Below are 16,110 nucleotides of genomic sequence, written 5' to 3' on the forward strand. Positions count from 1 at the left end.
ACAAATAACATCCTGGGAAATGTAGGTTTTCACCTGGGCACTGATTGCTAGGCCCCAACAAGACCAGAGCCTCTGTTTCTTCTTTGTCTTAACAAAGAAGAAGGAAAGAAGAGATCTTAGATGGGTAATTCTAAATAGTTGGGGGCAGAACAAAATGTTGTTCCTGCAGAATTGTTAGACGGACTGAAGAAGCAAGTCTAGGCAATGCTCCCAAAAACAGTCCTGCTTCACCAGTTTGATTAATCTCAGAAACACTTTCTGCCACCCACGCCAGCAAAATGGATGACCTCTATCTAGCCATTCCTTCATATCACTTCTAGATCAGAGCCTTGATGAGTGCATCTTATTGGTGGAAACTAGGTCATAGATCTGCAAGGGGAGCTGGGAAATGTAGTTTAAAAGTTTGACCTTAAGAATGGGATTCACAGTTGAGATAAACCAGCATATAACATTGATTTTAAGACATGTGGGTTTTTTTTTTTTTTTTTCTTCACATTTTCATTAGGATGTTTCTAACTGTTGGTGATAGCTCTTGGCCATTTGGCAGTTTTGTGATGAGTTCACATTGTACATACATTAGTACTTCCTTATAGTATAATGTTGTGAAAGTATCTTTATCAAAAAGGTGCAGATGATGCCATATGATCTTGCAATCCCACTCCTGATGTTCAGAAAAAACTAATTTAAAAAGATACATGCATCCCAGTGTTCACTGCAGGACTATTCACAATAGCCAAGACACAGAAACAACATAAATGCCCACAGACAGATGAATGGATAAAGAAGATAAGGTACACATACACAATGGAACACTACTCAGTCATCAAAAGAAATGAAATAATACCATGTGCAGCAGAATGGACGGACCTAGAGAATTAAGTGAATTAAGTCAGACAAAAACAAGTATCATGATATCACTTGTATGTGGAATCTAAAAAAATGACGTAAATGAACTTATTTACAAAACAGAAACAGACTCATAGACATAGAGAATAGACTTGTGGTGGTCAAGGGGGACGGGGGATGGGGAGGGATGGATTGGGAGTTTGGGATTAGCAGATGAAAACTATTATATACTGTAGAGTACAGGGAACTATATTCAATATCCTGCAATAAACCATAATGGAAAAGGATATGAAAAAAGAATGTATATAAATTAATCACTTTGTGTACACCAGAACTTAACACAACATTGTAAATCAACTATACTTCCAAATAATTTTTTTTAAAAAGGGACAAACAGTGCTCCCAAATGCTGCACCATCAACGCTCCACCCCTGAACGCAGGATGCAGAACCTACAAGAAACAGCTCTTCATTAAAAGAGGACCCAGAAGAGCCGTACCTGAAAACATAGAGAACATCCAGAAATAAGTTAAATGACCTCCCTTGCTTATGTTCTCCATTTTTATGTGTGCACAAGAGAGAGAGACACCTCACTAAAGAAAAGATATTTCAAGAAGAACCAAATACAAATTCTAAGTGATAAGAAAACATTGTATCAAGTTTAATTCCCAGTGTTTTCTCTTCTTGGTTCATAAAATAATGGAATACCTTACAGTGATGACGTCTTAGATTCAGTGAAATATTCTGTTGAGCATGGGGAAGGGGTCAAAAGACTCTAGGCAACCAGGGCAAAGTCTGTGTTGGTGAACAGAACAGTGAGGAACTGTTCCTCACTCCTGACCACCAGGGAAGCCCAGGAGGAGCGGGGCACGTGCTAGTGAACATGGGGCCCTGGACCTGTGGGCGGTGTGCCTGGTTCCACTGGGTCAATTCTCGGGACTCCTCAGGCCACACGGGGCAGAGTGTGTGTTCTGGCCAATGGACCAGAAATGCCTCCTATGTGTACCCAAGCTCTGGAAGGGAAGCATGGCTTCCTGGGAACCCCAGGCTCCTGCAGGTGGAAGCAGAAAGCTAGGGAGCAGCCCCAGGGTGAAGAATCCTGCTCTTCCTAGGGCTTGGCAGGTTATGGAGTCCTTCCACACCCACTGCGTCTTTGCTTTCTCACAATTCCACACTCCACCATGGGACTGTATGTTTGCTTGCCCACTTATCTCCCTGTATCAAACCTTCAGCTCTGTGTGGTTGCCCAACCCATAGTAGAACTCAACAAATACTCATTAAATGAATAGAATGAATGAATATGCTAATGGATGACAGGGATGGGATGAGGACAGTGAGACTCAGAGAAGCCCCTGGTGAATGGTAGAGCTGAGGGTTTTGCCATCTTCCCCTCTTCCCTGTGCATTTCCCACCTGCCATCCTTGGACAGGCCGTCCCAGGAGCAGACTCTGAGGTGGAGACCAGGTGCAGGAAGTTTTATGGGGAATGCTGTTAGCATGGATGTCAGTGTATGTGTAAATGAAGTGCAGGGAGGGGAGGGTTGAACTGCAAGGCAGATGCAAGGAAGGCTTCAGCCAATCCCATGGCAGCTTTGAGCCTAGGAGAGCCTGGCTGGGGCACAGGACCCGGGCCTTTATATGTTACATTGACCAGACCTTGGGTGTAGGCTGTCCCAAGAAAGGGGACATGACAGTGGACGGAAAGTTCCAGAGAGGTGCCCAGCTGTATGTCAGTAGCCAGCATTCCCAGGGGTGGGTAAGAGCAGGACAGGTGTTCAGACCTCAAGGGAATGGCTGGACAGCATCCCGCAGCATCTACACACCATATTGAGATAGGGGAAAAAGTCATTCTGGAACAGGGGCTGCGTGCATTTTCACTTAAAAAAAAAAAAAAAAAAAGCCTGCCATTTCCATCTTGGCGGGTCTCAGGAAGGTAGACATGCTGCTAGTAACTCCAGACTTTACAGGAATGTGAAGGAGCATATTTGAGAGCCAGTGAAGGTCTTGATAGAGGATCTGGTTCCATGGTGAAGGAGACAACAACATGTGTAACTGGCTGGTGGGATTCCAAGGACAAAAGGGAAGCAGAGTGTGATGAAGAGACATGGGAAGTCAGGAGACCTCAGCTCATGCTGCAGGTTGCCCTCTACACTGTGTCTTGGCAAGTCCCTCACCCATGTGCCTCTGTTTCTTCATCTGTAAAATGGGAATAATATTTCTTGCCTAGTGCCCCTGTCAGGGTAAGACAGATACCAATCTCCCCCTGAAATCCATTCTCCCATCTTCCTTGGTAAGAAACCCCTGAGTTTTAGCTGGGCCTGGGCCATACCTTAAGACCTATATTTCCCAGTTTCCCACACAGCAAGGTGAGGCCAGATGATTAGGTTCCAATCATTGTTAAGTAAGAAGAAGAGGTGTGAACATCTGCCTTGAAGAAAGCAAGAGTTCCCTTTTCTGTACCTTCTTTCTGGTTGGCAGGAGTGCTGTCAAAATGGCTGGAGCTCCAGCAGCCATTTTAGACTATGTTGTGACCTTGCAAATGCAAGGTACACGTGGCAGAGAAACAAGGCATAAAAAGGCTAGGTTCTTGACACTGTAGAATGTAAGGCACTAATTATCTCTAGAACAGAGTTTCGCAACCTGAGCCCAACTGACATTTTGTATCAGATAATTCTTTGTTGTGGGGGCCAGTCCTGTGCATTGTAAGATGTTCACCAGCATCCCTGGCCTCTACTCACTAGACACGACCATAGCCCCTGAGTTGTGACGACCAAAAATGTCTCTAGAAATTGCTATGTGTCCACTGCGGGGAGGGGTTAAGTCATCTCGGGTTGAGAGCCACTACTCTGGACCAGTCTGTCCAATAGGAATATAATGCAAGCCACATATTTAAATTTAAAATTTATAATAGTAGTCACATTTTTAAAAAGTAAAAATGAACAGGTGAAATTAATTTTGATAATAAAGTGTATTTAACTCAATGCAGTCATTTCTCAGTATCTCCAGAGGCTTTGTTTCAGGATCCCTGCAGATACCTAATTCCAAGGACATGGAGTTTTGGACCCACTGCACACTTTGAAACATTCAAGAAGTAGTGAACACTCAGATTGGTGATCTGCAACTGAATGGCTGACTGTGTTTAGGAAGCTGGAAGATGAGGCTCTGCATGCTTGTTTCCCTGAGTCCTACCAATGGTTCCAAGAGGCAAGCGGCATGTTCATTCTATAAATGAAGTCTCAGCTCTAAGAGCATGGCGGGTGCAGTCGTGTCCAGCCAAGGTGTCCTCTCCCAGGCTGAGGCACTGACAGGATCCCTCTCCGGGACTGGCCACCCTCTGAATCACTTTCCCCAAGTCCCCTCCCCTCCCTAGCAGCAACCTGTGTCTTCATGACTGATCAGTGTGAGTATACATTTCAGCCTCCCAGCTCCAATAGGATTCACAGAGGACTCAGCCTAACTCACCCCTCTACCCACTCCTTCCCACTGTAACCCCCACTTCGAAAGCTGCTGATTCAAAGAACAGGCTTCAGTAAACATTCATTGTAACTCTGTAGCAGAGAGGTTAAGTGACTTACTGAAGGCAACACAGCCACTCTTCTCCCCAGAATTCAGAGGTCACCTGGCCCCTTCCTACACCAGGGGCTAGCCTATGGCTCTTGCTTTATTGTCCCCCTAGAGAACCACACTCCTTGCTCTGCACCTTTGCAGGTGCTCTTCCTTATGCCTGAGAACCCTCTGCTGTTTTTTTCACTTAAAGAAATTCTACCTCCCTTGAGACCCAGCTCAAATTAGCCCTCCTCTCCTCCCCCAGGAAACCCACCTGGGTTACCCAGTTCTAAGATTCCTGGACAGTTCTGGCACCCCTACTGTGCCTTCTGCAGACACGTGTGCCCGTGGGCACCACAGCTGGGGAAGAGCCCCCGGGAGTCACACTGATGAGGAGGTTGGGGCAGAGGGGAGGGGGCTGACCCTTTGGAATGCTGTGCACAATTTTATGTTATTCTTAGAAGATTAGTTAATTGAACAATCAACTGTACTGGTGATTGTCCTGTTGGATGTGTCTCCTATGTTTGTTTTTTGTGTGTGCTGTGCAACTTGCAGGATCTTAATTCCCAGATCAAGGATGGAACTGGGGCCCCAGGAGTGGGAGCATGGGGACTTAACCACTGGACCATCAGGGAAGTCCCTCCCAGTTTCATGTCAGTTCACATCAGTCAACTCAGATAAGCAGCTGCTAAGTAGCCTTTGTGTAATGACCCCAAGCCACGTGCAGGGGACACATTCCCAAGGAGGATGTGGCCCCTGCCTAGATGAGTCCAGAGCCTGGTAGGGGCACAGATTCATGGAAGATTGCTGCCTCCTCACAAAGGCTGTCAGCTCCCGAGGGCCTCAGAGACCCCAGCCTCCCCCAGCTGTTGGGCGCACACTGGGTATGTTGGGCCACAACCCTGGGCACAGCTGCCCCACCCATGCCCTGACTTCAGCCAGGGGCTGAAGGCCAGAACCAGAATAGGGCGCTGAGTCCAGAGGTCCAGAGTCAGGAGGCTTGGGTTCAAATCTGGGATCTCAGCCACCTTGCCTTGGGCAGGTTGTGCCAACGTTTGGAGTCTCGATTTCCCCTCTTGGAGTAATCACAGTGAACCTTGCAAGGGTTGTAGTGGAGACAGCGTGTTCATGAAATTAATGCCTGCGAAGAGTCAGTGCTCAGCAGATGGGAACTTCCTCCCTGTTCCCTGCCTGGGGCTCTGCCCCTCAGCGGGAGTCAGGGTTCAAGGACCGGGCATGCCAGAGACCAGCTGCAGGAGGGCTCCCTCCTGCCAGCTCTGGGCCTATCCCATTCCCCTGCCTGGGCAGTGTGCACAGCAGTGAGGGTGGGCCAGCCTCCACCTGAAGGGCACTGCCCCCTCTGTATTTGCAATCCGCTGTTCCCAAGCCTGTGGGCATAACAGGGCCCATGGGAGAGGATCACCCCAGGAGAACATCGCTGCCCATGAGCTCCATGGGGCCCTGGGCAGCTGCTTGGGAGCAGACACACCTCTGGTCACAGCATGCTTGCCTAGCCTCCTGTGAAGAAAGAAACACAAGCCCTCGAGACAGAAACTGATGGTATCCAAAGAGCAAGAACTCTCAGTTCTGACCTCGAAACCCAGCTGTGGCATTCAGCTTCCTGAGCCTCAGTTTCCTCATCTGTGAGATGGGGTGATAAGCCTCAGATCAGATCAGATCCATCGCTCAGTCGTGTCCGACTCTTTGCGACCCCGTGAACTGCAGCATGCCAGGCCTCCCTGTCCATCACCAACTCCCAGAGTTCACTGAGACTCAGGTCCATCGAGTCGGTGATGCCATCCAGCCATCTCATCCTCTGTCGTCCCCTTCTCCTCCTACCCACAATCCCTCCCAGCATCAGAGTCTTTTCCAATGAGTCAACTCTTCGCATGAGGTGGCCAAAGTACTGGAGTTTTAGCTTCAGCATCATTCCTTCCAAAGAAATCCCAGGGATGATCTCCTTCAGAATGGACTGGTTGGATCTCCTTGCAGTCCAAGGGACTCTCAAGAGTCTTCTCCAACACCACAGTTCAAAAGCATCAATTCTTCGGCACTCAGCCTTCTTCACAGTCCAACTCTCACATCCATACATGACCACAGGAGAAACTATAGCCTTGAGTAGACAAACCTTTGTTGGCAAAGTAATGTCTCTGCTTTTGAATATGCTATCTAGGTTGGTCATAACTTTCCTTCCAAGGAGTAAGCGTCTTTTAATTTCATGGCTGCAATCACCATCTGTAGTGATTTTGGAGCCCAGAAAAATAAAGTCTGACACTGTTTCCACTGTTTCCCCATCTATTTCCCCTGAAGCGGTGGGACCAGATGCCATGATCTTCGTTTTCTGAATGTTGAGCTTTAAGCCAACTTTTTCACTCTCCACTTTCACTTTCATCAAGAGGCTTTTGAGTTCCTCTTCATTTTCTGCCATTAGGGTGGTGTCATCTACATATCTGAGGTTATTGATATTTCTCCCGGCAATCTTGATTCCAGCTTGTGTTTCTTCCAGTCCAGCGTTTCTCATGATGTACTCTGCATATAAGTTAAATAAGCAGGGTGACAATATACAGCCTTGACGTACTCCTTTTCCTATTTGGAATCAGTCTGTTGTTCCATGTCCAGTTCTAACTATTGCTTCCTGACCTGCATACAAATTTCTCAAGAGGCAGATCAGGTGGTCTGGTATTCCCATCTCTTTCAGAATTTTCCACAGTTGATTGTGATTCACACAGTCAAAGGCTTTGGCATAGTCAATAAAGCAGAAATAGATGTTTTTCTGGGACTCTCTTGCTTTTCCCATGATCCAGCGGATGTTGGCACTTTGATCTTTGGTTCCTCTGCCTTTTCTAAAACCAGCTTGAACATCAGGAAGTTCATGGTTCACATATTGCTGAAGCCTGGCTTGGAGAATTTTGAGCATTACTTTACTAGCGTGTGAGATGAGTGCAATTGTGCGGTAGTTTGAGCATTCTTTGGCATTGCCTTTCTTTGGGATTGGAATGAAAACTGACCTTTTCCAGTGCTGTGGCCACTGCTGAGTTTTCCAAATTTGTTGGCATATTGAGTGCAGCACTTTCACAGCATCATTTTTCAGGATTTGGAATAGCTCAACTGGAATTCTATCACCTCCACTAGTTTTGTTCGTAGTGATTCCAGGGAATGGCGCCTGGCATGGCACACAGTGAAAGTCAATAGTCCATCATTAGTGAATTGTGGATGTTTACAAAATGAAAAGAGGGACCAATAGGCCATCACCTGCACATCTGTCTTCTACCCACTAGTCTTGGAGCCCCCGGGTCCAGGCTGGGCCTAATGGAGCCCTGCAACACCGACAACCCACAGGCAGGACCGCGCATCCTACTTAACACAGCTCTGATGTAGTCTTCAAGGCACTGCCAATCCTACTCTCAAGAGAATCAAAATCTGGGAATTCCCTGTCAGTCCAGTGGTGCCTGGTCCTGGAAAACCTATGTTCTGTGATCAAAGCAAGTCCTAGGACCATTTCGATGTGAGAGGCAGCATGGGTCTGTTTACCCCACCCATGGCCACGCATCCTGACAAAGCCAGGTGGGAAAGTCAGGTCTGAGCCATCGTGATCTCCTTCCAGGAGATCTTTCTCCAGGCTTTTGCACAGGCTATGTGCTCAGCTGGAGACTCTCCTCCAGCCCCGATTTCACAGATGGGCCTAACTTCCCCAAACCCATCCATGAGGAGACATCACTTTACCTGGGAGACTTTCCCTGAGCTCCAAAATCCTCCCTGGTATTCACTCCCACTCTTCAGGAGCTCTGGACCACCCGGGGGAGAGTCAGTCTGCCCTGGTGGAGAGCAAGGCCCACCTGTGTGTGTGTTAATTACCCAGTCCTGTTCGATTCTTTGCAACCCCAAGGAGTGTAGCCTCCCACTATGTTCTTGATCACACTGCATTGTGATTGCTGCTCACTACCACCACTCTCCCCTGCCTCTCCAGTGAGAATGCAAGCTTGTGAAATAATGCCATTTGCAGCAACACGGATGGACCTAGAGATCGTCATACTGAGTAAAGTAAGTCAGACAGAGAAAGACAAATGTCATATGATATTGCTTATATGTGGAATCTAAAAAAATGGTACAAATGAACTTACAAAACAGAAATAGATTCACAGGTATAGAAAATAACCTTATGGTTACCAGAGGGTAAGCAGGTGGCAGGAAAAATTGGGAGATTGGGATTGACATATACACACTACTATATATAAAATAGATAACTAAGAAGGACCTGTGCTACTGTATAGCACAGGGAACTCCACTCAATAGTCTAAAATGACCTATATGGGAAAAGAATCTAAAAAAAGAGTAGGTACATAGATATATGTATGTATAACTGACTCACTTTGCTGTATGCCTGAAACTAACAACATTGTAAATCAACTATACTCCCGTTAAAAAAATAAAAAGTATGTAAACTTGCACCTAGCACCCAGGGGCACGTGGCAGGTACTCTGGAGGTATTTGCCCAGTGAAGGAACCCAGGAAAGAGCTCTTTCTATACCGCCTCACAGTGCCTCCCGTATCAATACTGGGCTTCTCCTGGAACCTCAGACAGAGCTTAGTGTTCAGGATGCTTATTTGAAAGTTTCCTTGAAATTAACAACTATGTAAGGGGTGGAATGCAGGTCAGGAAGCAACAGTTAGAACTGGACATGGAACAACAGACTGGTTCCAAATAGGAAAAGGAGTACATCAAGGCTGTATATTGTCACCCTGCTTATTTAACTTATATGCAGAGTACATCATGAGAAACGCTGGGCTGGAAGAAGCACAAGCTGGAATCAAGACTGCCGGGAGAAATATCAATAATCTCAGATATGCAGATGACACCACCCTTATGGCAGAAAGTGAAAAAGAACTAAAAAGCCTCTTGATGAAAGTGAAAGAGGAGAGTGAAAAAGTTGGCTTAAAGCTCAGCATTCAGAAAATGAAGATCATGGCATCTGGTCCCATCACTTCATGGGAAATAGATGGGGAAACAGTGGAAACAGTGTCAGACTTCAATTTTTCTGGGCTCCAAAATCACTGCAGATGGTGATTGCAGCCATGAAATTAAAAGATGCTTACTCCTTGGAAAAAAGTTGTGACTAACCTAGATAGCAGATTGAAAAGCAGAGATATTACTTTGCCAACAAAGGTCTGTCTAATCAAGGCTATGGTTTTTCCAGTGTTCATGTGTGGATGTGAGTTGGACTGTGAAGAAAGCTGAGCACTGAAGAATTGATGCTTTTGAACTACGGTGCTGGAGAAGACTCTTGCGAGTCCCTAGGACTACAAGGAGATTCATCCTAAAGGAGATCAGTCCTGGGTGTTCATTGGAAGGACTGATGCTGAGGCTGAAACTCCAATACTTTGGCCACCTCATGCGAAGAGTTGTCTCACTGGAAAAGACTCTAATGCTGGGAGGGATTGGGGGCAGGAGGAGAAGGGGATGACAGAGGATGAGATGGCTGGATGGCATCACCGACTCGATGGACGTGAGTCTGAGTGAACTCTGTGAGTTGGTGATGGACAGGAAAGCCTGGCGTGCTGCGATTCATGGGATCGCAAAGAATCGGACACGACTGAGTGACTGAACTGAACTGAAGGGGTGGAAAGGAAGTAGGAGTATGTGAGGGAAGCCCCCTGACAGTTCTGAGTTGCCCCATGCAGAATCCTGAGGCTACAACAGCCCATTAGCGGAGATGGCCAGACTTTGATACTTTTGTCTGGCTGGTCATTGGGGCCACCCCAACAGGGGAGCTACCTTGGGCAAGGCGACTCTACAACAGAGTCCTTGGGGGCAGGGGCAGAGTGCTGAGAACTGTCTGCTGTGCTTTCCCTGTGGCTGGTGCAGCAAATTCATCCTTGAAGGGAGATCTGAGTGACAGGAGAGCAGTGGGGAAGTGGTGGTCACTAAGAACTTCCCAGAGGGGGTTGCCTGCCAGCTGTCACCTTGGTTGGAGGGAGGGGAGCTGGAGAGCAGACTGAGGGAGGATCTGACTCACCTCCACGCTTGGGGGAGCTGGAGTTCTGGATCCCTGTTTCCAAGGGACATCATTTGATGTTCACAGAAGCGCCTCCTGTGAATTTAGAAGGCCTCAGGTCAACGTCACCTCCTCCAAGAAGCTTTCTCTGTTTACTGACTTGAGGTATTCCTTTTTCGTATTTACTCAGCAAATATTTATGGAGCACTCACTATGTCCCGGGCTTCCCTGGTGGCTCATATGATAAAGAATCCCCCTGCAACAGGGGAGACCTGGGTTCGATCCCTGGGTTGGGAAGATCCCCTGGAGGACAGCATAACAACCCACTCCAGTATTCTTGCCTGGAGAATCCAATGGACAGAGGAGCCTGGCGGGCTACAGTCCATGGGGTCGCAGAGTGGGACATGACTGAGCGACTATGCACAGTACAGCAGCACCATGTCCCAAGCACTTTTCCAGGAGGTAGGGATAACAGAGTGAGCTAGAGAGTCCAAACCTTGTCCTCTTGGAGATTATACTATCCTGGGAAAGAGATCAATACTCAAGTGTAGATTAAAACAAAACACGATTTCTGAGAGTGTTGTGAAAAAGCGAGACCAAGCTAAGGGGACAGCATGTCGGGGTCGGGGTCTCAGACATCCAAGCTCACAGCCTCCTCACCCCACCCACGGTGAGGCTCTGGGAGAGGGAAGACACCAGGGCTGCGGGGACGGTTACCTGGGCCCCACCCTCGAGGGCGGGATACGGGCAGTGCCGGGCCAGATCCCCGCCCGCAGCCGCGCTGCACGCTCGCGGTCGCCGCCCTGGAGGCGCGCTCGCTCCCAGGAAGGGCGCGCTTGTGTGGGTCACCAGGTGAGGCGGCCGCGCGGCCTGGGGGCGGGCCCGGACGAGGCCCCGCCCCCCGAGCCGTCCATAAATGCGCAGGGCGGGCGGCCACCGCTGTAAGGAGCGCTGCTGGCAGGTGACCTAGAGGTTGGGTCGCCTCGCGTCCCGTCCGCCGCGCGCCTGGGTCGGGCCGGGCTCGGAGCCCCAGCCATGCTGTTCTGGCACACGCAGCCCGAGCACTACAACCAGCACAATCCCGGCAGCTACCTGCGGTAAGGGGCTCGGGCCGGGGTCCGCGGGCGGGGCGCCGTCTGACGTCCGTGGGCCGGGAAAGGAGCGGCCGGGGATCCTGAGCGCCCTCGCCGCCTCCTTACTCTGTGCCCTTTGGGGACTGAGGGAGATCTGCCCAGACTCCCGCCTGGGACAGACAGACCGGCCCTGGCGAGACCCGACGCTCGGAGTTGCGGGCCCGCGCGGGAGACGGGTTTGCAGAGCCTAGTGCTCTCGGGGCTACTTCCCCGACGACCCCGGGCGGGCACGGAGCGCACATCTCTGGGTCGTAATATCCCCGGGGTCTTTCCACCTCTGCGTCTCTCCTCTCCCCGCTCGCGTCGAAGAGGAAAGTTCCTGCCGTCGGTCTGGAGCTGTCCCGGGAAGTCTAGTCCCCTGCTCTTTGCCCCTGTCCGCCCGGGTCCCTCTCCGAGCCTCGCGTCCTCTCCAGTGTCCTTGGTTCGCCCGAGGAGCGAGCGAGCTGCTAGCGCGGCCCTGCGCTCCGCCTAGCGGACCTGCAGCGGGGGCGGGCGGGGGCTCGGGAGGGACCGGGTGCCCTCTCCCACTAGGTGGTCTTGGTATGTGGGTCCGAGGCCCGCACGTTGATTGCCCTTGATGGAAATCTTTCTTCTTCTGCAGGGATTTGACTAGTGCTCTTCAGAGGGAAAAGTAAGTCCTGCCTGTTTTGCAAAGTTCTCTCTCCCGTCCCCTTGAAGGAAGTGGCACCCCCGTTAGCTTCAGTTCCTGGAGGATTGTTTTTCCCTGTTGTGCAGCTGGCTGGGTACTAATGGGCAGTCATTTCACTTTCTGAACTCGCCTGAACCAGCTTTAGCCTGTCTTTATTTCCATCCTAGTCACAGTTTATGAAATGTGCCTAATTTAACCCAAAGGGCATTTGATGTGAGCTCAGAGAAAGTGAACCATGGGCCAGACCACCCCACAGAGAGAGCTGTCCTGCCTGCTTTATTTTATTTTTGACCCCCAAAAGTTCCAACTCAGATTTAACAGTACAGGTGGTGTGGAAATCCTAACTTTGATAGATATTTGTCTAGTAGTCTTCTCTGAAGACAGCCCAATTCCAGCAGGCAAAGGAATGGTTGGGAATAAGAGATATGTCTGCTGTGTTTTATTCATGGGCAAGAGAGGTAGGAGATGGCATAAGCCTAGGGTTTTAATTAAGGACTTATGTCTCACAGCAAACCATGGTGATCCACCAGAGGCAGGCTCCTCTGGAAGGTGTTAAGCCCACCAGGCAGATTTTTTTTTTTTTTTTTCTGCATTGTGTGGTATATGGAATTTTAGTTCACTGACCAGGAATTGAACTCGAGTCCCCTGCAGTGGAAGCCAGGAGTCTTAACCACTGTACCTCCAGGGAATTCCCCACTGGGCAGATGTTAATCTCTGGTAGAAGATTGTGTCCATTCACTTACCCGAAATGCTACAATGGAATACATTTTTATTGTATCGCAGGATGCAATTTTAGTTGTAATTTTGCCTCAATTTTAGTTTGTAGCCATTCAGTTTGTTGCCATACCTTATAAATGACTTTGAAGGTGACCCTGAGTGAAGAAGTGAATGTATGTAAAACTTCCTGGACACCGAAAATGTCATCCCTTTAGGGAATAATTCTCCTCTTGAACTAGAGGTGCCCTTACTGTAAGAGTTTGGTATTGCATTCATCCTGGTGAGGTGGTTGGGAATTGGGGTAAAAGGTGCTATAAGGCCATATGGGTTTCTGGGGTCATATGGGGACCATGGATAAAGACTCATTTGGTCCACACTCTCTTTTTTTATGTTACTTCTTGGAAGCCAGGGCTTTCACACTTGGAGAGGTTGACCTTGATGGATGCCATGAGGAGGGTCCATGAACATGCCCCTGGTCCCCTTAGAGTGAAGAAGATCTTGTTCTTTTGCTTGGTTTGTGCATTTAATTTTGGTCATCTCATCACTGTGCAGCATTTCTTCAAGTTGTGTGACCTTCCTGGGGTACTGGTCTGTACTCCCTTCTTCCCTACTTCTGTTTGATGTTCTGGTGACTTTTATTCCTCAGCAGATAAGGATACCAGGATTGAAATAAGTTACTGTTGAGTGATGGCTCTTCCCCCAACCCTGGCTACTCCCACCTTTTTTTTTTTTTTTTTTTAATTTAAAGGCAGCAGCCCATGGATTATTAACTTAACATGGTCTGGGCAAACATGAAATTATGCAATCCCCCGGGAATCATCTTTTTGCTTCTCCCCCCGTTCCTGGATAACCACTTAGACTGGGCATGTGCCCCAGTCTGGACAAGGGAAGGCATGAGGTGGGGGACCCAGGGCAGTGGGTGGTGGCAGGGGCGGCCCTTCATACAGAAGGTTCCTAGGTGAGCCACAGCTGGACTTTTCCTTCTGAAAGTTGGTCTGACATGCTGGGGTATGTGCCCGGCTTGTGTTTTAGATACTTGTGTGTGGTGTTGTATGAGGAATAGATTGTATCAGTGACTCTGCTGTTTACATAGTGAAGTGAGGTCAGTGAATCTGATTCAGCACCCGGGACACTCGGAGGGTGGAGGCTTATGGAGATAAGGGCACAGGACCCTTTTTTGGCGCCAGTGTCCATGCTGTAATCTCTTCATAATCCAGAGAGCTTAACCAAGTCCCTCTTGCATGCAAGTCATTCATGTTCTCAAAGATTTTGTTTTTCCTTGGGGATGCACTTAAAAAAGCACATCTAGAAATAAGTTCTCCAGTCCTAGGCTGATGTGAAGCTGATTTTTTGGATCTGATGGGAATTTTTGTTTAGAGGTGGAGGAAAAGAATCTTTGAGCATCTCAGTATATTCCGTTTGGGTGAGAAAACTGAATTGAAACCATGGTTGTTCTTGTTTTGCAGTTAAGAGATATTAACATGACCCTTAAAATAGGGTTTATGGGCCAGCTGTCCTTTCTTTTTAGAAGTGTGGAAGTATGTCTCAGTTTTTATGAGTGAAGTAGACAGTTTCTGTATTTGCATGGTTTACAGATCCTAGAGGACAGGATTGTCTTGGTCTGAGATGTGACCAATAGCTAGAAGAGTTTATTTAAAAAATAAAATATTTTGTTCAAGTTCTTGTTATAAAAGCCAGACACTTGTGGATGGAAACCATGAGACATCTGAATAAATCTCTCAAAGGTCATGGAGTGAAAGTAGAATCATCCAGGATTGGTCTCCTCCATTGGGAAGCATTTTAGAGTATTTGTGACGTCGTGTAGGGAGCTGAACCTGCTAGCTGCGCTAGGCTGGGCTGTGTTGCCCTTGATGCTGCCCGAGGTTGGCCACTTAGTCCTGCCTTTGCACGTTGGCTCCGCGGGCCCTGCTCCTGACCCCTCCCTCCTGTGTGTTGCAGCGACGTCCTCGCTCTGCCCATCTTCAAGCAGGAGGAGCCCCAACTGTCCCCTGAGAACGAGGCCCGCCTGCCGCCCCTGCAGTATGTGCTGTGTGCCGCCACATCCCCAGCTGTGAAGTTGCATGAAGAGACTTTGACCTACCTCAACCAAGGTAGTGCTGGAGCACCGGGCCAGGGTGGAGCCTGGGGGCTGAGGGTGCCACCCAGCAGTGGGGAGTTGACCTGAATGACTCATTTGGGCCTGTTGCCTCGTCATGGTGGGAGAGATGGGGTTTGGGAAGGGTTTCTGCTGTCAGATGGCATCTGTCTCCTAGCTGTGAGACTTCCCAGCCTCAGTGTTTTCTTCCGCCAAAGTGGACACATCAGCTGTGTCTCACTCAGGCCAAACAGTGTTTCACATTCCATGTGGGCCCTCCAGGGAGCAGATGATGCTCGGTGAATGGCGGCCATAGTTATACTTGCTATTTGCTGGGGCCACACCTGGTGCCCTTTCCTGGACATAGATTGAGCACCTTTGGTGTATGGGGTCAGCTGCCCTTTCTGGAACTGCACCTATCAGTGATGGGAAGGCCCATCCTCAAGGCTGGATTCCACATGTGCCAGGCAGTAGCCCTTTGTAGCGATGGGGACGAGCGTGCTTACTGTGTCCTGGCAGAAATGGCACGGGGTTTGAACTTTGCATTCCGATCCCAGCCCTTCCCAGCTCTGTGACTTCCCCTTGGAGCCTCAGTGTGTTCACGTGCAAAATGAGAAGTGTTATTTTGTGACGTTTGAGAGAGTTAAGGTGTGTGAAGTACAGTTTCCATTTCTGATGTTCTTTATCAGGACACATGGACCAGTGGCCTAACTGATGACCTTTCTGTGGTTTTTGTGTGGTTATGTGTCTGTGTTGATTGTCCTTCCTCCCTGGATCACCTCAGAGGCCCTGGCATCCTGTGGAATCATTGCCCTTCCATTTCGAGTGGGAAGAGCCAAGGAGCTGGGGGATGCAGTGCTTTCTGGAGGGAGGTGGTGGCGGGGGCAGCAGTGTGGTTACAATTTATCTTACATGGGCAGCTTCCTTTCTGTAGAACTTTGATTCCCTGATTTGGGGAACGGAAGTCCAGATGGGGTGGGGGTGGGATGGAAGTTCAGCCTGCCATCAGGCTTACCTCTGACAGCTCAACCTGCCCGCTTCTGGGCCAGGAACGAGCTCAGAATTAGCAGATGGCTCTGTGTCTGCCTCTGGATGTGGCCAGGGGATGGGCATGCTTATCCTTGTGAGTGGCT

At 48.9% G+C, this 16,110-nt stretch overlaps 1 protein-coding gene across 2 annotated transcripts in view; it reads left to right on the top strand.

The window, feature by feature from the left end:
• Positions 1 to 11,349: 11,349 nt before the first annotated feature.
• The window catches only part of TFCP2L1 (transcription factor CP2 like 1), a 68,603-nt gene continuing 63,842 nt past the window's right edge, over positions 11,350 to 16,110 (top strand). Inside the window, exons 1-3 of one of the 2 annotated variants that reach the window (XM_070389142.1) lie at positions 11,351 to 11,480; positions 12,118 to 12,147; positions 14,842 to 14,993. In XM_070389142.1, the coding sequence (XP_070245243.1) occupies positions 11,419 to 11,480; positions 12,118 to 12,147; positions 14,842 to 14,993 (244 nt within the window). In that variant the 5' untranslated portion in view covers positions 11,351 to 11,418. Of the gene's footprint in view, positions 11,481 to 12,117; positions 12,148 to 14,841; positions 14,994 to 16,110 lie in introns of both variants that reach the window. The other variant, XM_005889852.2, reaches the window with a different exon arrangement.

This window comes from Bos mutus, chromosome 2 (genome assembly GCF_027580195.1).
Source record: "Bos mutus isolate GX-2022 chromosome 2, NWIPB_WYAK_1.1, whole genome shotgun sequence".
NCBI lineage: Eukaryota > Metazoa > Chordata > Mammalia > Artiodactyla > Bovidae > Bos > Bos mutus.